The following is a 16,719-nucleotide window of genomic DNA, read 5'->3' on the forward strand; positions in this document are numbered from 1 at the left end:
CTGTTTTGGCCTAAAGCTGAAATCAGCTGTAGAATATCAATTCTCTTGTCAGATCTCGGAGTGTGAAATAACCTTTCATCAGCTTTATTGTAGACCATTTAAAAGTCTCTGGGTGATTTGTATTGCGGTATGCATTTTATTTGTAAAAACTGATCTTGTCAAACAATTCCGATTTAGAGCAATTTTACAGCCCATGAAAAAGCTGCAAACTGTTTGCCGAGCTTCTTCTCTTTCATGGCTGTGTTATGCAGAGAGATGGAACAGGAATTCTCTCCATGTGGTGCGCAACTCCCGCCGAACTCAGACACTCTGACAATATCACAGTTCTACTACAGCTTCCTGCATGCATTACTGCTTTTTCTGTGGGAAATGCGATGCTTATTTCATGATGAGGTGCTCTGTTTTGGACAAAACTGCTGTATAAGATTTAAACTGACTTTACATGAGGTAATTAACATTTTATTTTAATCTCACATACTTAACCGTCCAGCATATGCAAAAACTCTGTACTGTAGAGCATAAGGCAATTTCCAAGAATTCAAAAGATTGGGAAATTAAAAACTACACATTGCAGTTAAGGGTTAATGCAAAATGCCAAAGCCAAACTTATTAATACTGGGGCCCATAGACTGACTGGAGGGGCTTTCAGCTTACAGTCCCCTTTATGTGGACTTTGCAGAGTGACTGCAAGCTTCTATGGGGGGTGCTGGCCTATATAATACTTCCATGGTTTTGGCAGTCAGATTTTTAAGAAACTTCCTGGTGTGTCAGGATCAGTCAGCCCTAAGCCAGTCTTAATTAAAGGCTTGGGGCTGGGCAGAAGTCGAGGGCAAAAGGCATCCCTGTTGGTTAAAAGAATGAAGCATCTGTCATTATAACACTATAGGGAGCATCAGCTTTATTACCTCAAATTCCTCCTTAAAGTGCCCCCCTATTCAGTAGTGACACGCAGGAATGGTGATTTATCAATGCGCGTTTTGATTGCCACATTTTGCTAAAAACATTTAATAAAAACAGGATAACCTCTTTATTTTACAAATATACATTTCAGCTGTAACTTGATCTGAAATTTAAGCATATTATTGTACCGCTTAAAGATCCCTCCTAATTTGTAAACACTTTCTCTGGTCACTTTTAAAATGTACAAAGAGATGCTTTAACGTAATGGTGCATTTCAAAGTAGACGCAGTAGTAAATAGCTTTTACAGCAATTGAACTGTCACATCTAAATACATTTTCTATGTTAAATGCATGTAGTTATCATGTTCAGCCACTTGGGGGCAGAGGTAACTTACATGGTGAGGTCTGAGGTAGAGTTAGGCTGGAGTGTGACTGTTTTGGTTTTGGTTTATTAATTACATGGAATGTGATCCAAAGCTGTCCCCTTATGCTTGTTCGTGACTCATAAACCACAAGAGTGAAAACTGGACAAATGTCACAGCTGTTTGGTTTTTGTTTTGCTACTCTGGAGTTAAAGTTTCCTTCTACATTCAAAACTCTACCTAACCTGAGATAATGCCTCGTTATGTTTAGGTTTTCTTAGTGGAACTTTGTAGTTCACCCATCTGCCAGATATGTTTTCCTAGGGCCCGAGGAAGGAGTATTAAGTGTTTGAGTCAGCGCTTGAGTTTTGGAGCAAAAGACCAGACATGGTACCGTTCACATTACAGCCAGATATTTAAATAATCCCAGCTAAGTATGATTAACTGTCAGTGTTGTGTCTATAAACATTGCTGAATAAAATCCTGGACTAAACAGGGTTTTAATTCAGCAAGTGAGTGTTTTTAGTCATGTTGCTACGGCGGCAAGTAATCTCCTTTTTCACAAAGTTAAACACTTTGAAATACCAACTTAACCCCTGTAGAATCTAGATGCACTAATCAAAGTTTATCAGGATGATACTAGTTTCCAATCTTCTGAGTTCTGACCTGCTGATTCTGAGCTATACAGATTTTTTTTTTTTAACATTTTTTTTTCTTTTTTTTCTTTTTCCTGGCATATGTGGACTGTACCACATGCCAAAAAAAATATGCAGCAGTTACTTTGATACTGAAATACTATCCCCATTTATACATAATATCACATATCCTGTACATTTATAACAAATTTTATAGTAAGAAATGATGTGGTTTTGATGTGGTTTGACGCATTTATAGACTGAAAATGGAGGGAGTTCTTAATTTTGATCCATTTAATGAGTTGCAAAGAAAAAATCATATCGAGAGGAAAATGGTCATTTAAAGCCTTATTCATTTCAGTGACTTCCTTGAAAACAAATTTGGATTGGATATAGTCAGAAGACTTTAACCTTTTAGGAGGCAGCAACATTTGCCTTACATTCACTCATCTTAACGGCAACCATATCCATTGTGCCAGTTTGACGCGGCGCTATTTTATGAGCGGTGCAAAGTGTTCTCACCTGCAGAACGAATGCTGTTAATGCATTCATATCAAGGAGGATTATGTAACAGCTCTAACTGAGATGGAAAGTGGAGCCACCTTGCCAGTCGTAATGCATTCAGGCACCACAGTGTCAGATGGCCCCGGTGATCCAGGGGGCTCAAGATGGCATTTTGTTCAGCGGTCCGGATATGTGTGTTTGCGGGCAGGCGTGAATGTGCGTCTGCGTCGCAGTGTTTGTTAAGATTAGCCTAGGATATGTGCGTCCATATGGTTTGATGGCGACACATTTGAGTCCGTTTGGCCCTGTGCCAAATGTGTGTAATGATTATATTGTGCTTGTCCATATGTGTTACTGTTTTAACACTGAAGCCTTGCCAACCTTATGTGTGTTTTTTTTTTTTTTGCTCTGGAGTTTGTGTCCAGCTAGGCTCCATTAGGCCATATGACCGGTGTGTGATCATGTGACACACGCGATAACAGTCTGTATCTTGTTGGGGGGATGAATTTGTTGATCCGTGAGAGCGTGTCAGGGGGAGATGGTCCAGTGCATGCTGGTTTCTTTGGTTTGCCCATTGTTTGAGAGGCTGCTTAAAAGTAAACACCAATCAATCCTCTCCGGCTCCCTGTCTCCTTTTGTCTCCCCCTGACACAGAATCGGTGACATGAGTTGTGCAGTGCGCTTCCCACCTCTCATCTGCCTCTTCTCTCCAGTGCACTGTAATACTGACACTGAAACCCTCCCCTCAGAGAACAAGTGTCAGCGTTCAAAAGGAGTGCGCAGTTCCCCCTCCACCCCCAGGTTAGAGAGTGCTAATGCTGATTGAGGTGGTAATTAACTAAACACTGATCACAGTGATTGTGCTTGTGCTGCTGCCTTACAGCAACCGACACGCAGCCCATCGCAACACGACTGGGACTGCGCGCATGACAGATAAGCACACATTGGGAGATTTACCTTTGTGGATCTATAGTGTAAGCTTCCTCACCAGATGTTCCTCCAGCCCTCCGTGCTGCACATTTGACTTGCTAATGTAAGCGGGCTATTTATAGTTTTTGTTGAAGCTTTAAACTTCAACGGACTTTTCATAATTTATATGTAGAATAATGGTTACACTTTATATGTAAAAAAAAAAAAACCCAACAACATCTGAAGCAGAACAAAATAAGATTAATTTTATACCAAGCAAGTCCTTCAAAAACAAGAGTTGAGTTTTTTACTCGAGGGGAATGATTTGGCTGCTACTCTAAATTCATGGTAGACTGTTAAATGCATATTTGCTAATGCACCCATTGGTTGACAGTCTAACAAAAAATAAAAAAAATAAATAAAAATAAGCAAAGATATTTGTTTTGGAGATAGAACCTGAAGTATTGACCATGTTTAAACCCCTGCTGTCAGGTTGTGAAACAAGCTGAACATATTTGCATGAAATAAATAAACATTTCTCTCATATCCAAACCCTGTTTGAGGCAAACAGTTTACTGTCAGATATGTACGCGCTATCTGGCTCATTCATGCTACAATATCACTTCTTATTCAGGGCTATGAGTAATGTTTGCCAGAAGACTATTGTTGTCATTTTACCCATTCAATTCATTCAATCTGTTTGTATAGCACCACTTCACAGCAAATCTCTCTCCGTAACACTTTACAAGACAAGCACAAGCAATTCTTATTCAAATATATAGAATCCAGATCCATTTAACTTGTATTCACATTCATTCACTGCAATGGAAGAGACAGCACTAAACCAGGACTACTTTTTATTGATGAGAAAAACAAAGAGTACACAGAGTTGTTAGCAGTAATAGTTTCATCATTAACTCCGTCCATGAAAGATGCTGAGCTTAACACAGATCCAACAGAGCCTTTTAGGAAGACTTGGAAGGAAAAGAAAGCTGCTGCAATAACTAAAAATAATGCATGAATAGAAAGAAGTTGGATGATACGTTAGGATGTATCGACAGCTACTCAATGCACCTTTTCCTTTCTGCTATATCTGTTACTTAATGCAAAGTTGAAGGGGGTCAAGTGTGTCGGCATTGTTAGTATGCATGTGTTAGCTTGGGAACAACAGATTTCCGCGAGAAAAATGCTGTTCTGCCAACAGTTCCCCATGCCCCTCCACTACCGGCACAAACCCCTCACCCCTCAGCCCAGGGCTGCGATCCTGCGTAGCCGGCGTAATGAAGCCATATAAGCCTGTTATTTGCTGCTTTACGGCTTGTTTTATGAAGGTGAGTTGACAAGCAGCTCCCAGAATGGTTCCTGCCACTTTAACACACAGCATTACCAAGAGAAAAGAAGCAGAGAGGAGGGAGGGCAGGGTAGGCTGGAGAATGCACTGGGGCCTTTATGTCGTCCCTACCAGGGCTTTGATGGGCAGAGGTCTGGCTGCAGGCTATCACTGGTACATTTTATGTCTTCCACCTTTTGTCGGTGCAACATTATTGACGTTTGACCTATGTTACCGTTCCCACCTCCTCTTCACTAATCAATTCCCACATCGATCCATTAATCAGCCTGGGTGATGGCCAGTGAAAGGGCCCATGGGTATGTGAAGAATTGTGGGATAGGCCTCGGGCTGCTTGGGAGGAGGGCCCTCACTTATAGAGTGACCTCTTAGGATTGTGACTCAACAAGTGATAGTCATTTATTTTAAAGCTTAAGATGACTTTTCTTTGCACAAAGATGGCATTTTTCTCTCACTTACAGTTGAGATCTTTTCTGTTTCATTTGTTTTTTATAATTATGTTGTGAAGTTTATTATTTAACTTCATAGCAAAATGAATATGTCTAAAGAGAAGAGCATGTGTTGCTGCCAAATATTTTGTTCTAGCAGTAACAAAATATTGCAATATGTATTCAAAAACCAATATGGACAAATGTATAAAAATACCTGCTATTATACGACTTTACACACTACTGACCTGAATTAAGAATAGGGGATGACTGTTTAAAATATTATCTAAAAAGAATAAAGCTTATTTAACAAAATCTTATCTGTCACTTGTAAGCCTAAGTAAAGGATTTTAGATCCCAATTTAAGAGGAACGTGATTTGAGATGACCAAAATTTGGACTCTGACTTGACCCTTGTGTGTTTTCAGCAACAGAATCGCAACAATAGAAGAGGAAATTTGGCCCTGCTTGATCAGAGATCGAACTGCTACACCAGCTGAATATCTTTGGACTTGACTGTCAATAAAGTCTGTGCTTAAAAAGCTGTTTAAATTTGGCTGGGTGTCTCCCTCAGGCAGGCTGGCTGCAAGTTCTGACCCAGGTCAGTGGACGGCTGGTGGGTTTTGGTCTCTGGATCATGCTGTGACAGGATTCTTAATATAATGAGGATAAACTCCCCTAGATAACTTCCTCATGTCAGACATTTTTCTTCTAAAATACCATGGAGAATCCATGGCATGTAAGAAGGAGAGTCCTCTGGATCCACTGCCCTTCATGTTGTAGATGGATCTGTGCTCCAGCAAACCAGATTTTAAATGATTCAATTACTTCAGGTGCTTCAAAAATTTACTAATTGCCTAAGTCAGGTGTGTGACAGCAAGGAAACACAAAAACATGCAGGACAGTGAGCCTTGACGACCAGGACTGACAACTGCTGGACCACAGATAATCTACAGAGAAGACAGTCTTGTAGGTGGTAAGACAGACGGTCTTTAGGCATTTTTCCCAATGGAGCGATCATCAAGGTGAAAACGGCTACAGAGATCAGTGAAGCATTTAATAAACTGGTAAGATACTGGCTTTAATATTAGCAACTCTGAGTCGCTAAAACAAGGATGGTCTTTGAGTGAAAGCAAACATTTTTGTTCATCTGACTGTTTCCATGGAGTTTGGGCAGAAGCATAATTGCACTTAGGCCACAAACAAGAAATGGCTCAAACACACAGACATCCAGCAAATCAAAACAGAAGCTGCGGGAGCGGAACCCGTCGTTCTTTGATTAGTCTTGGTTTGGGTTCGGTTTGGTGTGAGCAGACTAAAGGCATCACCCCAGCCAGTCTCTGCTCTTGCCAAGTTGTTTGCCAAAACGGCAAAAAGATTTTGGAAAGAAAAGTTAGACAAGAGAAAAGCTGTGGGCTGCTTTTTGCCCACCCGCTCCTCGGTTTGACCGAGATCCAGCCCACAATCACTCGGCTCTTGTGGGTTTAGTGAATTGAGAAGACGCTTCTTGTGTAGATTTTTCAATTCTTCGTCATGTCATTTGGCCGGGAGTGCTATTGTCCCCTGCCCCTTTTCTCCCTGCTCCTTCTGCCGAGACAAGTCGTGTCATTCCCTCGTGATCAGCACTTTTGTTGCCTTTGTTTTTGGCCCTACCTCAGAAGTCCATCTTGTCTTTTATGTCCCTGCCTTTCATGCATAAGGGAACAGTTGTGGTCTGTTGTGGGACTGTTCCACTGCATTTCCACCAGTGGGGTTTCCTTTCATTCATTTCAAACAACTACAATGGGCTCTGAGGGCCTAAATGACCAATGCAGAGTGCACAATTCTTCAGAGTCTGCTCATTTTGTTTTGCCAGAGTCAATAAAAATGCTAAGTTGAAAGCTAACCCCCTTATGCCCTCTTGGAATAGAGTGGCTGGTTTGACCTTTCAAAGCCCCCTCTTTATTAACTTTTAATGATGAATTCATTCTGCTTTTCTTTTTTAAACGTTAGCTAAGGATTAGTATTCTCCACACATTTAGTGATGAACTTCTTTGATTGATTTTATTATGTTACAAAAACTAATTAACTTTACCTACAGTCATAAAAAAACCACAAAGTCTTTTGCATTCTGACTTTTTCTTATCTTGTGATGTAGATTAAGATGTATTTATTCTTCTAAGCAAGAAGTGGGGTTAGCTGGTTTTATGCAAAGGAATAAAAAAAAAGAGGAGAGAAAAGGTCACTTCAATAGAGACCTTGCATAAAAGCATTATATGCCAATTTGTGAGCTGGGAAAACTCCTGGGATTTTGGGACGGATTACAGGTAGACAGGCATTGGCTGGCGAAGATAACTGCCATGACTTCAACCTCATTGTGTAGATTAAGGCCTAAAACCTGAACTAATGAGACTGGAAAGGGGTGAGAGGACATGGATGAGAGGATAAGGAAAGGCTTTAGTTGATTGTGAGGACTATTGTTGCTAGATTTAACTAGTTGAGAACAACACAGAACCATCGGTGTGATCTGAGCAACTGGAAAGAAAATTGGAGCCGAAGGAAAAGAGCCGCAGACTTGGGTTGAAGGCGGATACACGGAGCTTCCATTTTTATGACGTTATAAATCAGGCGGGGGGCCAGTTATCGGGATCAATGAATACCTCAGATTTAAAGAGTTATGGTTTAAAAACCAATAACCTTTTACTGCAGATGTAGGCCTTTTAAGACCCCTTGGCCACAGTTGTGGCTCTGGCTTTTCCCGACTTGTCTGCTGTGGTCAACATAAAAATTTGAAACCAAAAATACATTTAGTATTAATTCAGCCTGCAAGCCCAAATATACTACTTTTATTTTGTAAATGTTTTACATGTTTTGCTACCAATGTCCCTTATAATAAAAAAGCACAGATGATGGTGGCCAAGACGGTAAGGGTTAAATAAAGTGTTGAGGTGAAAAATATTGCAATCAAGCTTCCTGATATTATGCAGCCCTACTAAGTTTTTTTTTTTGTTCTGTCCTTTGCTGAAGTCAAAGGTAAAGTTTCTCTCTGTAGACAACAGAATGGTGTTCCCCTCCCACACCTGTTGGATCACAGCTTGGATAAACAGTATCAGACTAAACATTGAAATGCAAGAAACTGCACTTTTTTTTTTATTCTGAAATGCATAGTAACATTACCTTGTTTAAACTGTAATATTTTGTGATTCAGTTGCAGTGATTACCACAAGTAAAGGCGATATCAAATATGTTTTTGCTGTTATTGAATTTAGCCAGTGATGAGGCCTACCATAGTAATACTCTAAAAACACTTTGAGAAAATGTATCTAGTTCTTTAGTGACCAGAGTTGTCTCCGACTGTATGGAGCATTGACAAACATGCCGCCACCCCTCCCACACCTGTTGCTGTGCACCGCTGGCTTAGCTTGTTGAAGGAAGGCTGCTACACTTTTCCCTCGCTTACTAAAATGTTTCGCCACTTTAGGTGCATTGGTAATAATTGTTTTCTTTTAACGTCTTTGTGTAAATACTCTCATACCGACTCATGCATAACAGTAACACAAATAAACACCGTCTGTTAATATAGAGCTGCTCAGATGTATTGATATGCTCAAAAGGAGCGTTGTTTGTTTTTTATTTATTTATTTATTTTTTTGTCCAGCAACGCAGGACTAGCAGTACATTAATAAAAGTGTAACATATCCAGAATGCTATTGTCTCCCCTGCTCCTTCTTTTGTAAACGAGAGCCTGGCCGCTGTAAACACCGCAGCCCCCAGCTGTTCTAATCTGGAGGGGAATGGATTCCTCATCCTGAGCTTCCAACTTGCTGGAGGGCAAGCAAAGGAAGCAGGGGGGCAAAAGAAGTAGAAAAGAAGTGTTTGATTCTGTCCTCTGACCTGTCTTGGATGTCTCTGGTTAATTTTTCAACATTTCCGTACCATCGCTTGTGTTTCCAGTTCTGAGGCAGCGTAGCGAGGGGGGGGGGGGGGGGGGGGGGGGGGGGGGGGGAGAATTCAGGAAAAGACACATTGCAGCATCACGCTGGGAGGTTGAGTAGATGCGAGGGAATGCTTCAGCTTTCTTTTTCTTTCAAAAACCAAGTGTCAGACAGGCAGGTAGACGTGTAGCTTGGTAAATATTGATGACTTCTTGACCATTTTATTTCCTCCCTGCTGACAGCTTTCGGTGAACGGGCGGAGGGGGGCAAGGGGGGGAAGAGAGCTTGTTGGTACTTCAGAAACATCGATTTCCTCCCTGTTCTTTATTCATCTTTTATTCTTTCACCAAATTTAATCTGGATTCTTAAGCACTGCAGACCACCAAACGGGGTACACGCATTAAGAAGTGTCTTATTATTGTGGGGTTGGAAACGCAGATCTTTAATTTTGTGCGTTTTAGACACAGCTTCTGCCCGCGCCGCCAGGCTGGAGATAATTGTGGAAATCTGCATATTGAGAGGGAGGCTGTCTTCAGAGTGTGTTTTCAAGTGGGCCTCTTGTTATCTGCAGTAATTCATGTCATAGGATGAATATTAGCACCTGAATTAGGCGATTATGCTGCCATGTGGAAGCCAGGAGAGTTGCGAGAAATAGTGTTCTTCGGGTCATTACAATGAAGCAATTACTACAAACTGTCTGTAATGCAATATTTATGCAATATTTAATAGAAATTCATTCTAATCCGTGGCAAGGATCTTTACAGTGTGACCTGTTTATAGTTAGACACAGCAATGATGATGGTTGAATATCCAGCTCAGCATATTTTAAGGTTCCTCCAGGAAGATTCTAGTTCATGCATTTTAAGTGCCGGGTTGAAGCTGAACTCCCTCAGTTCATAACTTCACTAGAAGCATTTTAAGCTTCTCAGTAAACACACCAATAGTTGCAAATGGCCAAAGTCGATGGTTAGCAGCTGGATGTGGGATGAGATGGTACGAGACACTCTGTGTCCTAAGCTGTCTGGAAATGATTGGAATTTGATTCAGATACTTTTTTTCAGTTCTGGAAAAGAAAGATTAAACATAGAGCATAGAAAATATGCAGTTTTTATCCTGAGTTTTTGCTTCCATCCTCCCATCTGCATTTCAAATTGGTTGCTGCTTCCTTCTTTCCCTCCTTTCTTCTTTCCTTCAGTGCTTCCATCCTTTCCTTATTGCATCCTTCCTTTATTTCATTTTTTGTTTCTTCTTTAATGCCGTCCTTCCCTCCTTCTTCCATCCCTCCTTCATACATTAATTCCACCATTTTGTCATCCATCCATCCTTACTGCCTAAAATCTCAATTGTGTTACATATTTAAAGCTTTACAACTGCTATTCATCATAATGTTTTGTATTTACAGTAAGTATGTTGAAAGCTAATGCGTTTCAAATAACTAATGCTGCCAATATTCTCAACTTCAGACTTTTAAAATGGCATAACATGTTTTGAGCTACTAAAAATGTAAAAAAAATTGACAAGTCAGGATTAAAATGGCAAGTATTTTCAAAGGTAAGAAGGTTGATATAAAAAACTGGTACATAAATCACCAAGCTAACAAATAAGAAAAAAGCCCCAGGTCCAAGTATGTGTGTTTCATGGTGTACGTAACACACTCAGGCTGTACAGAGATGTTGAAACAAGAGTGTCAGATCATCTGAGCCTTTCCTGTTGTATTGAAGATCAATTGCTCGGTTGTTACCTGGGGAACGGTTGTCCTTTGCTGGAGAGAAATGCACACAGAAATGCTTGCAAAGCGCTGCTGATCCAATGGGCAGAGCTGTCATACTAAGAAAAGCAACAAGATTATAAGACTAAAATGATGTGGTATTACAACCAAATATAAAACATATGAGTTAGGTTTTAAACTAACCATAGGGAGTCAAATGCATGACTCGGCCCCTTCTTCCTGAATTCGTACCTCGATCCTCCCTCCGTTTTCTTTTTTGTGGCGCTATGTCTGCTGCGGTCTCTGTGTTAATAGGAAGCAGCCCCTTCGAGCAATATATAACCCCACTAACTACACAACTACCTCTGATCTTAGAGTAGTAAACATTGTCACTGTGGCTGAGTCTAACCGCTTTACAGCTGCAGTACAGCTCCATGGTATGATAACCTGTGATGTAAAAAGGAGGGGAAAAAAAGAAAAAAGAAGCAAATAATAAGATAAAACACCCCTGAACTAAGAGTCCTGGGGTCTCCCTCACTCTGCTTACCTACTGGAGAGAAGAACTGCATACCTTCTGGGACTTTTTATCAGTTTCTATTCACACTTCTGATAGGATCATTGGAGGGATAAAATAGCTGGCCAGCAGTTGGTATACAAGTCAAAATTGTGTTGAATTACCTCCCTCACACATTGTCTTTAGAAAGCACGGACTTCTGTCTTGAACCCCGTCTTTGCTTAGTCTCTTTTTATTTTTTATAGATTAAAATAATATTGTGGTGACTAGTTCAGGGTGGAGTTGTGTTTTTCTTTTTTTCCATTTTTCCAAATGATTTCTCCAATTTGCAACAGCAAGACTTTGTCTTGAGAAAGTCTCTTTGCTTTTAGTTATTGTACCACTTAGTGCAATACTTTGATTATGACGAACCCTTTTATAGGCCATGTTATTATATTAAACCTGCTGATGTTAATGTGTACATAGCAGCAGGAATGCTTTACATTGACAGATTTCAGATGGGTTCTTGACTTTCTTATGCCCTTTTGAATAACATTTCAGATATGTTATTTCAGATACTCCCTGTGGATATTTTTTATTATCCATCACTTCATTTTTTTAAGTATTTTCCTCTAATTCTTTGTTTCTTTGGGCTGCTACTGATGTCTGGTATGAAATGAAATTATGTCTTTAATACTCATTTTACCTGTTTTAAAGAATTGTATTTACAGTGATTTATATGTCCAATAGTTCCCATGGTTTTAGTCAAAATCTATTTGCCTCATCTTCGTTACTTTCTCCCAGGCCTTTGGATTGTAGGGTTTATGCCTAGAAGCACTGAAGTGTTTGAAACCTTCTGAATTGGTTCTAACTACCTGCTCCAACTGCAACATCTCTGTGTAGATTAAATTTTATTGGAGCTGGAGGGCACAGGGAAGCATAGTTGACAGGATTAGTAAGCTATTGAAGTCACTTAAGCTCCGTTGGAGAGCAAAAGACAAAAAAAGAGAGAATAATTCAGCACCCTTATTTTACAGATGTCCCTTTTTGTTCTTGCTTTTCTTCTGCCCAGCTCAGATAAAGCGTACTGTCTATCCTTCTTATATCGAGAGAGAATTATTGGCAGAGATGGTGTTTACCGCTGTAATTGGGTGTATTTGATGATTAACAGGCATATTTTTTATCAAGACTATTATTATAGAGCTGGATTAAAGTGGTGAGTATGACTGTGTTTTTGCACTGCTCTGTATGTGTCACTTATTGCTCTATGAATACCTCCTTGGTGAGATGGTACTGCAGAACAAAAGATAAGGAGTACATCTGCACACTGGCATTCCCTACAGAAAGAAACATATACACAGTAGAGATTACAAACAAATTCTCTTGGAAACCAGTTTTTATTAAGAAAATAAAACTTTCAGCTCAACCTTAGAAATCACTAACATTTTACAATCTTAATGCTGTATTTATCTGCCGTCATGGTGATGAGTGCAAAGTAACTATGGACTATCAAGATGGCATCAAAAGTTGTGCATGAACTTGCAAAGTTGTGGGCGGATGGAAGGTGTAGCAATGCCACGTGTCGAATTTGGCCATTGGAGAGCTGTAGCATTAGCAAGTGGGTCAAATGACAACCGTTTCACCCATATCTCATTTTTATGCTATCATGTATTCATGCGAGTTAGTAAGGGAGCAGGAAGACAAAATGCAGACGCAACGGGATAATCTCACAGTGCCAGACTACTAGTACTGGCACTGTGATGGCCTAGTACTAGTACTAGGCCATCAATGCCTGTAGCATTGATGGCCTCAAGTTAGCAACTCTGGGGCTTGCTCTTGTTGGAAAAATGTAAAACACAACCAAACACAGTGAAATACACAATACTTGTTTTTGCCCTAATCTAATTACCTCTGGCCAAACACAATCGCTTACTGGTTCTGAATAACAGTAAGCGGTTGCTTAGGGGCGCTTTCCGCACACAGCGCTGCCGTTCCTGCGTCACCTTCTCTCAGGCAGTGGGAAAACCAACTTTGTTGACGTAGTCAGAGACGCCTGTCTCTTCTTGGAGAATCTCTGCTCGGATTGTCTTCCAACTGGAGCCAGGTTCAGGCACGGCTGTCCTGATGCACAAAAAAAGCAGGTCGTGCTTTACTTTGGATCCAAGGTTAGTCTTCAAAGATTCAGTCTGTTATTCGTCCAGCGAGATCAAGGCGTTCAGGTCCGGAGGTCCCTCCTGTGCACCAACATAGCTGCAAGAGAGACAGAACAGTGCTCTGTGTTTGGTTTTATACCTATCACCAGCTGTGTGAAAACCCATCTTTCCTTAGAGATCGTGATGCAATTGGGCTATTCCTGGGAATCTTTACCAGTTTCTTTGTAGTTTAGGTGCAGTTTAATCCTTTGTTCTCCATGTGGCTGAGGTGAAGGCAGAACAACATTAACATAAAGTTATACTGCATACCTCTGATGTGGGGGAAAAAAAAAAAAAAAACATAGATGCAGCTCCTTAAGTGCACACTTCATAGGAGGACCTATCTGCAATTATGTTGGTTTGTGTCCCTACCAGCTTTGCAGATGTACAGATGAAACTTTTCTTTGCAAAATAGCTGAAGCTTAGTCAGACTGGATGTAAAGTGTCGATAGGACACTTTCTGCAGTTTCCCAGGTTGATTTAGATCTGCAGTTTGACTTGGTAAATCTACCACGCTTTGCTAAATCAGCTCTTCAACATACAATTAAGTTCTACAGAATTCTGCTAATGAGTAACGTTTGTGATCCAGGTCTGTTGAAGCTGCGACACATCTAAAGGTCGCAGGACACTGACCCTCTAGGATTACAGTTTGACATCTGCGATCTAAATAATCCCCTAGCATCTGTGGTTGCTACAGTGTTGGGTCACTGCAACAAAGGAAGCTGTGCGTCTTTCCCAGCTTTCAGACTTTAGCAGGTTCCATTCATTTTCCCAACAATTCTCACCGGTTTCCTGCCTCTGTAAGGAGGAGTGGTGATGCTTTTTACCTGGAGTCAAAGACTAATACTGTATCTGTACTTCAACAGATTGTCTTGCTTGAGATGTGGATCCCTGCAGCTCCTCCAAAGTTACCATGCACTTTTTGACTCTTAATAATGCTCCATGCCTGGTCTTGTAGTTTATGTGGACAGTCATATATTGTTTGGTGTGAATATGCTGTTTCCGTGCTCCGATGATGGATTGAACAGAGCTTTGTAACATGCCCAGAGCTTTGGACATTGTTTGAAAACATAAACTTCTCCAACATTTTCCCTGACCGGTCTGTTGTATTCCTTAGTCTTCCTGATGTCTTTTGTTTACTAATGATCTCCAAGGAATTTTTTACAGCCTTCACAGAACAACACAACTGTATTTATGCGACTTGTTACGGCAACCCTGGATTTTATTAAGGGGTATCAGGGTAGGGACAAATGGGATAATTACGAATACAAACCACAGTTTTGTTATTTCATTTTCATTTAATTTTCAATTCACAATGATGCAATACATTGTTTTGAGCTGTCACATGAAACTCCACTAATATACTGAAGTTTGAGCTTCTAACATGATGAAATGCAAAAAAAAAAAAAAAAAGTTGATGCTTTGATTTTTGTTTAGGTGTCTCACATTCACAAAGGTATGCCCATGTCCCTGTGCCAGTGTGCACTTACATTTGTATATATCTGTGCTGACAGGACGAACGGCTGGCTCCCGCCTGCAGTCTGGCAGTTGTATACCCAAGCATGCTGTCATCACCATCAGTCTCCCGGCTCCTCGCTGCGCTACATCCCCCGTAGGGCAGTTCTCTACTGCCCTGGCAATGATGAACGAAAATTGAAGAAACTGGCCTTGCTGGATGTTGACTGCGCCGTTCTGGACTGTGAGGATGGCGTGGCCCTCACCAAAAAGGTACAAAAAAACAAACAAAAAAAAAACACCTATTGTGCCTCGCATAAATGAAAATCAGCTTGCTGTAAACGGGATAGCGGGGAACACACAAACACATGCTTTATTTTGTGATCTTGGCCTGATTTTAATTTCACCTCCCTCTGCCAGACAGGTGCTTGCTCTTAATCACTGAAAAGGAAAACTACCTAAGTGAGATGTTTAAAACGAGCACATTTCACCCCATTGTGGTTGCAGAAAAGCCCCGGGTGCCCCCCCCCGGCACCCCCCCATCAGCCTTTTAAAGCAAGGTGACCACGTCCCACTGGGTGAGCAGTGGGAAAGCGCCAGATGCAGCAGGTTAAAAGCATTCTCCTCCGGCCCACTCAACCTCCCCATTGGCCCGGCTGAACTGCCCATGAAATCGTGATTGGAGCGCAGGATAAAGAGGCAGCCCAGGCAAAAAAAGTTAAACAACAAAGGTTTTTAAGTCATGATAATAAAGATGATTGATATGGCTGGAGGCTGTTCCTGTAGCAGACAAAGACAATAAGCTGATGGCCTGTGTGACTGACAGGCCAGAAACTGTGACCCTGCGCTGGTGGATCTCAGAGCTTCTGTCTTTATAATGTGTTGAAGGGGGGAAACGTGGAGGAGAATGCAGCACAGAAGGCGCCATGCAGGCTAGTGGAAAAAGTCTGAGGCTGGACTCCTGCCAAAACCGCTCCGCTCCAACCTACACATTTCGCACACTATAGCCCACACTGGCCAATCACTGTATATCCGACTGGATTTGGTGGGAATTATTATATATTTTGAATAAGACATGAATGATTTTTCTGAAAAGCCTTTTTTTTTTTCTTTTTTTTTATGTCAGCGATTAGCTGGTGGGTTGCACTTGTCACCCTGACATGTGCTGTTGCAATTGAAGACAAAAATGCATTAGCAACAGGGTAGAACCATTCCTTTTAAGATGGAAAATAATGTTCCTCAGCAGGTTTACCACTCCGTCTTCCACATGCAGCCCTCTGAGTAATGCACATCAAAATACCAACACTAACTTCAGGAAAATTGCATTCTACATCAGTGGTTTTTCTACCCAATAATCCCTTTACTTCCTCCTTTTCTCATTTTTAAACATCAGCACAGCACAGGGTTTTGCCACCGCATTGCTATTCGCCGTGTTAGCTTTCAGCTCGGTGTGGAATGCTTCGGAGCTACATTATGTTTTCTTTGTTGTGCTGTAATTTGCTCCATAAATAAATTTGCCTTCCCCGCTGCCTTTCTTTCAATACTTTCACGGTATTGACATCTTTTTCTTTTGTCCTGGCAGAATTAGCTGTCAATAGTTGTTGGTTTATAGCGTTTCTTCCAAAATCAGTACCTTATTTGGGGCATCATATTGGTTTTGGGTGTCAGAGATTTGAATTTCAAGACATTTATCTTTCCTAGACGGAGAATTTTTGCAGAGGATTTATAGGCAGTTAAATTGCAGCCATTCTCCAGATTTCCTTAATTTTGGTAGTCATGAAACATTTAGTTTTTAGCCATATTTAAATGTTCATGTTTTAAGGACTTTTTCATTTAACTATGTAAAAGGCAAATACCACATTTTGTGACTGG

The 16,719-nt window shown here is 40.8% G+C and overlaps 1 protein-coding gene across 1 annotated transcript in view; it reads left to right on the top strand.

Moving 5' to 3' along the window:
* LOC107835725 (citrate lyase subunit beta-like protein, mitochondrial) overlaps positions 1–16,388 on the top strand; it is a 35,345-nt gene extending 18,957 nt beyond the window's left edge. Inside the window, exons 2-3 of the mRNA XM_016669075.1 lie at positions 14,907–15,120; positions 15,268–16,388. Coding sequence (XP_016524561.1) covers positions 14,907–15,120; positions 15,268–15,285 — 232 coding nt within the window. The 3' untranslated portion in view covers positions 15,286–16,388. The remainder of the gene's footprint in view (positions 1–14,906; positions 15,121–15,267) is intronic.
* The last annotated feature ends 331 nt before the right edge of the window (positions 16,389–16,719 follow it).

This window comes from Poecilia formosa, unplaced genomic scaffold (assembly GCF_000485575.1).
Source record: "Poecilia formosa unplaced genomic scaffold, Poecilia_formosa-5.1.2 Scaffold19, whole genome shotgun sequence".
Lineage (NCBI taxonomy): Eukaryota > Metazoa > Chordata > Actinopteri > Cyprinodontiformes > Poeciliidae > Poecilia > Poecilia formosa.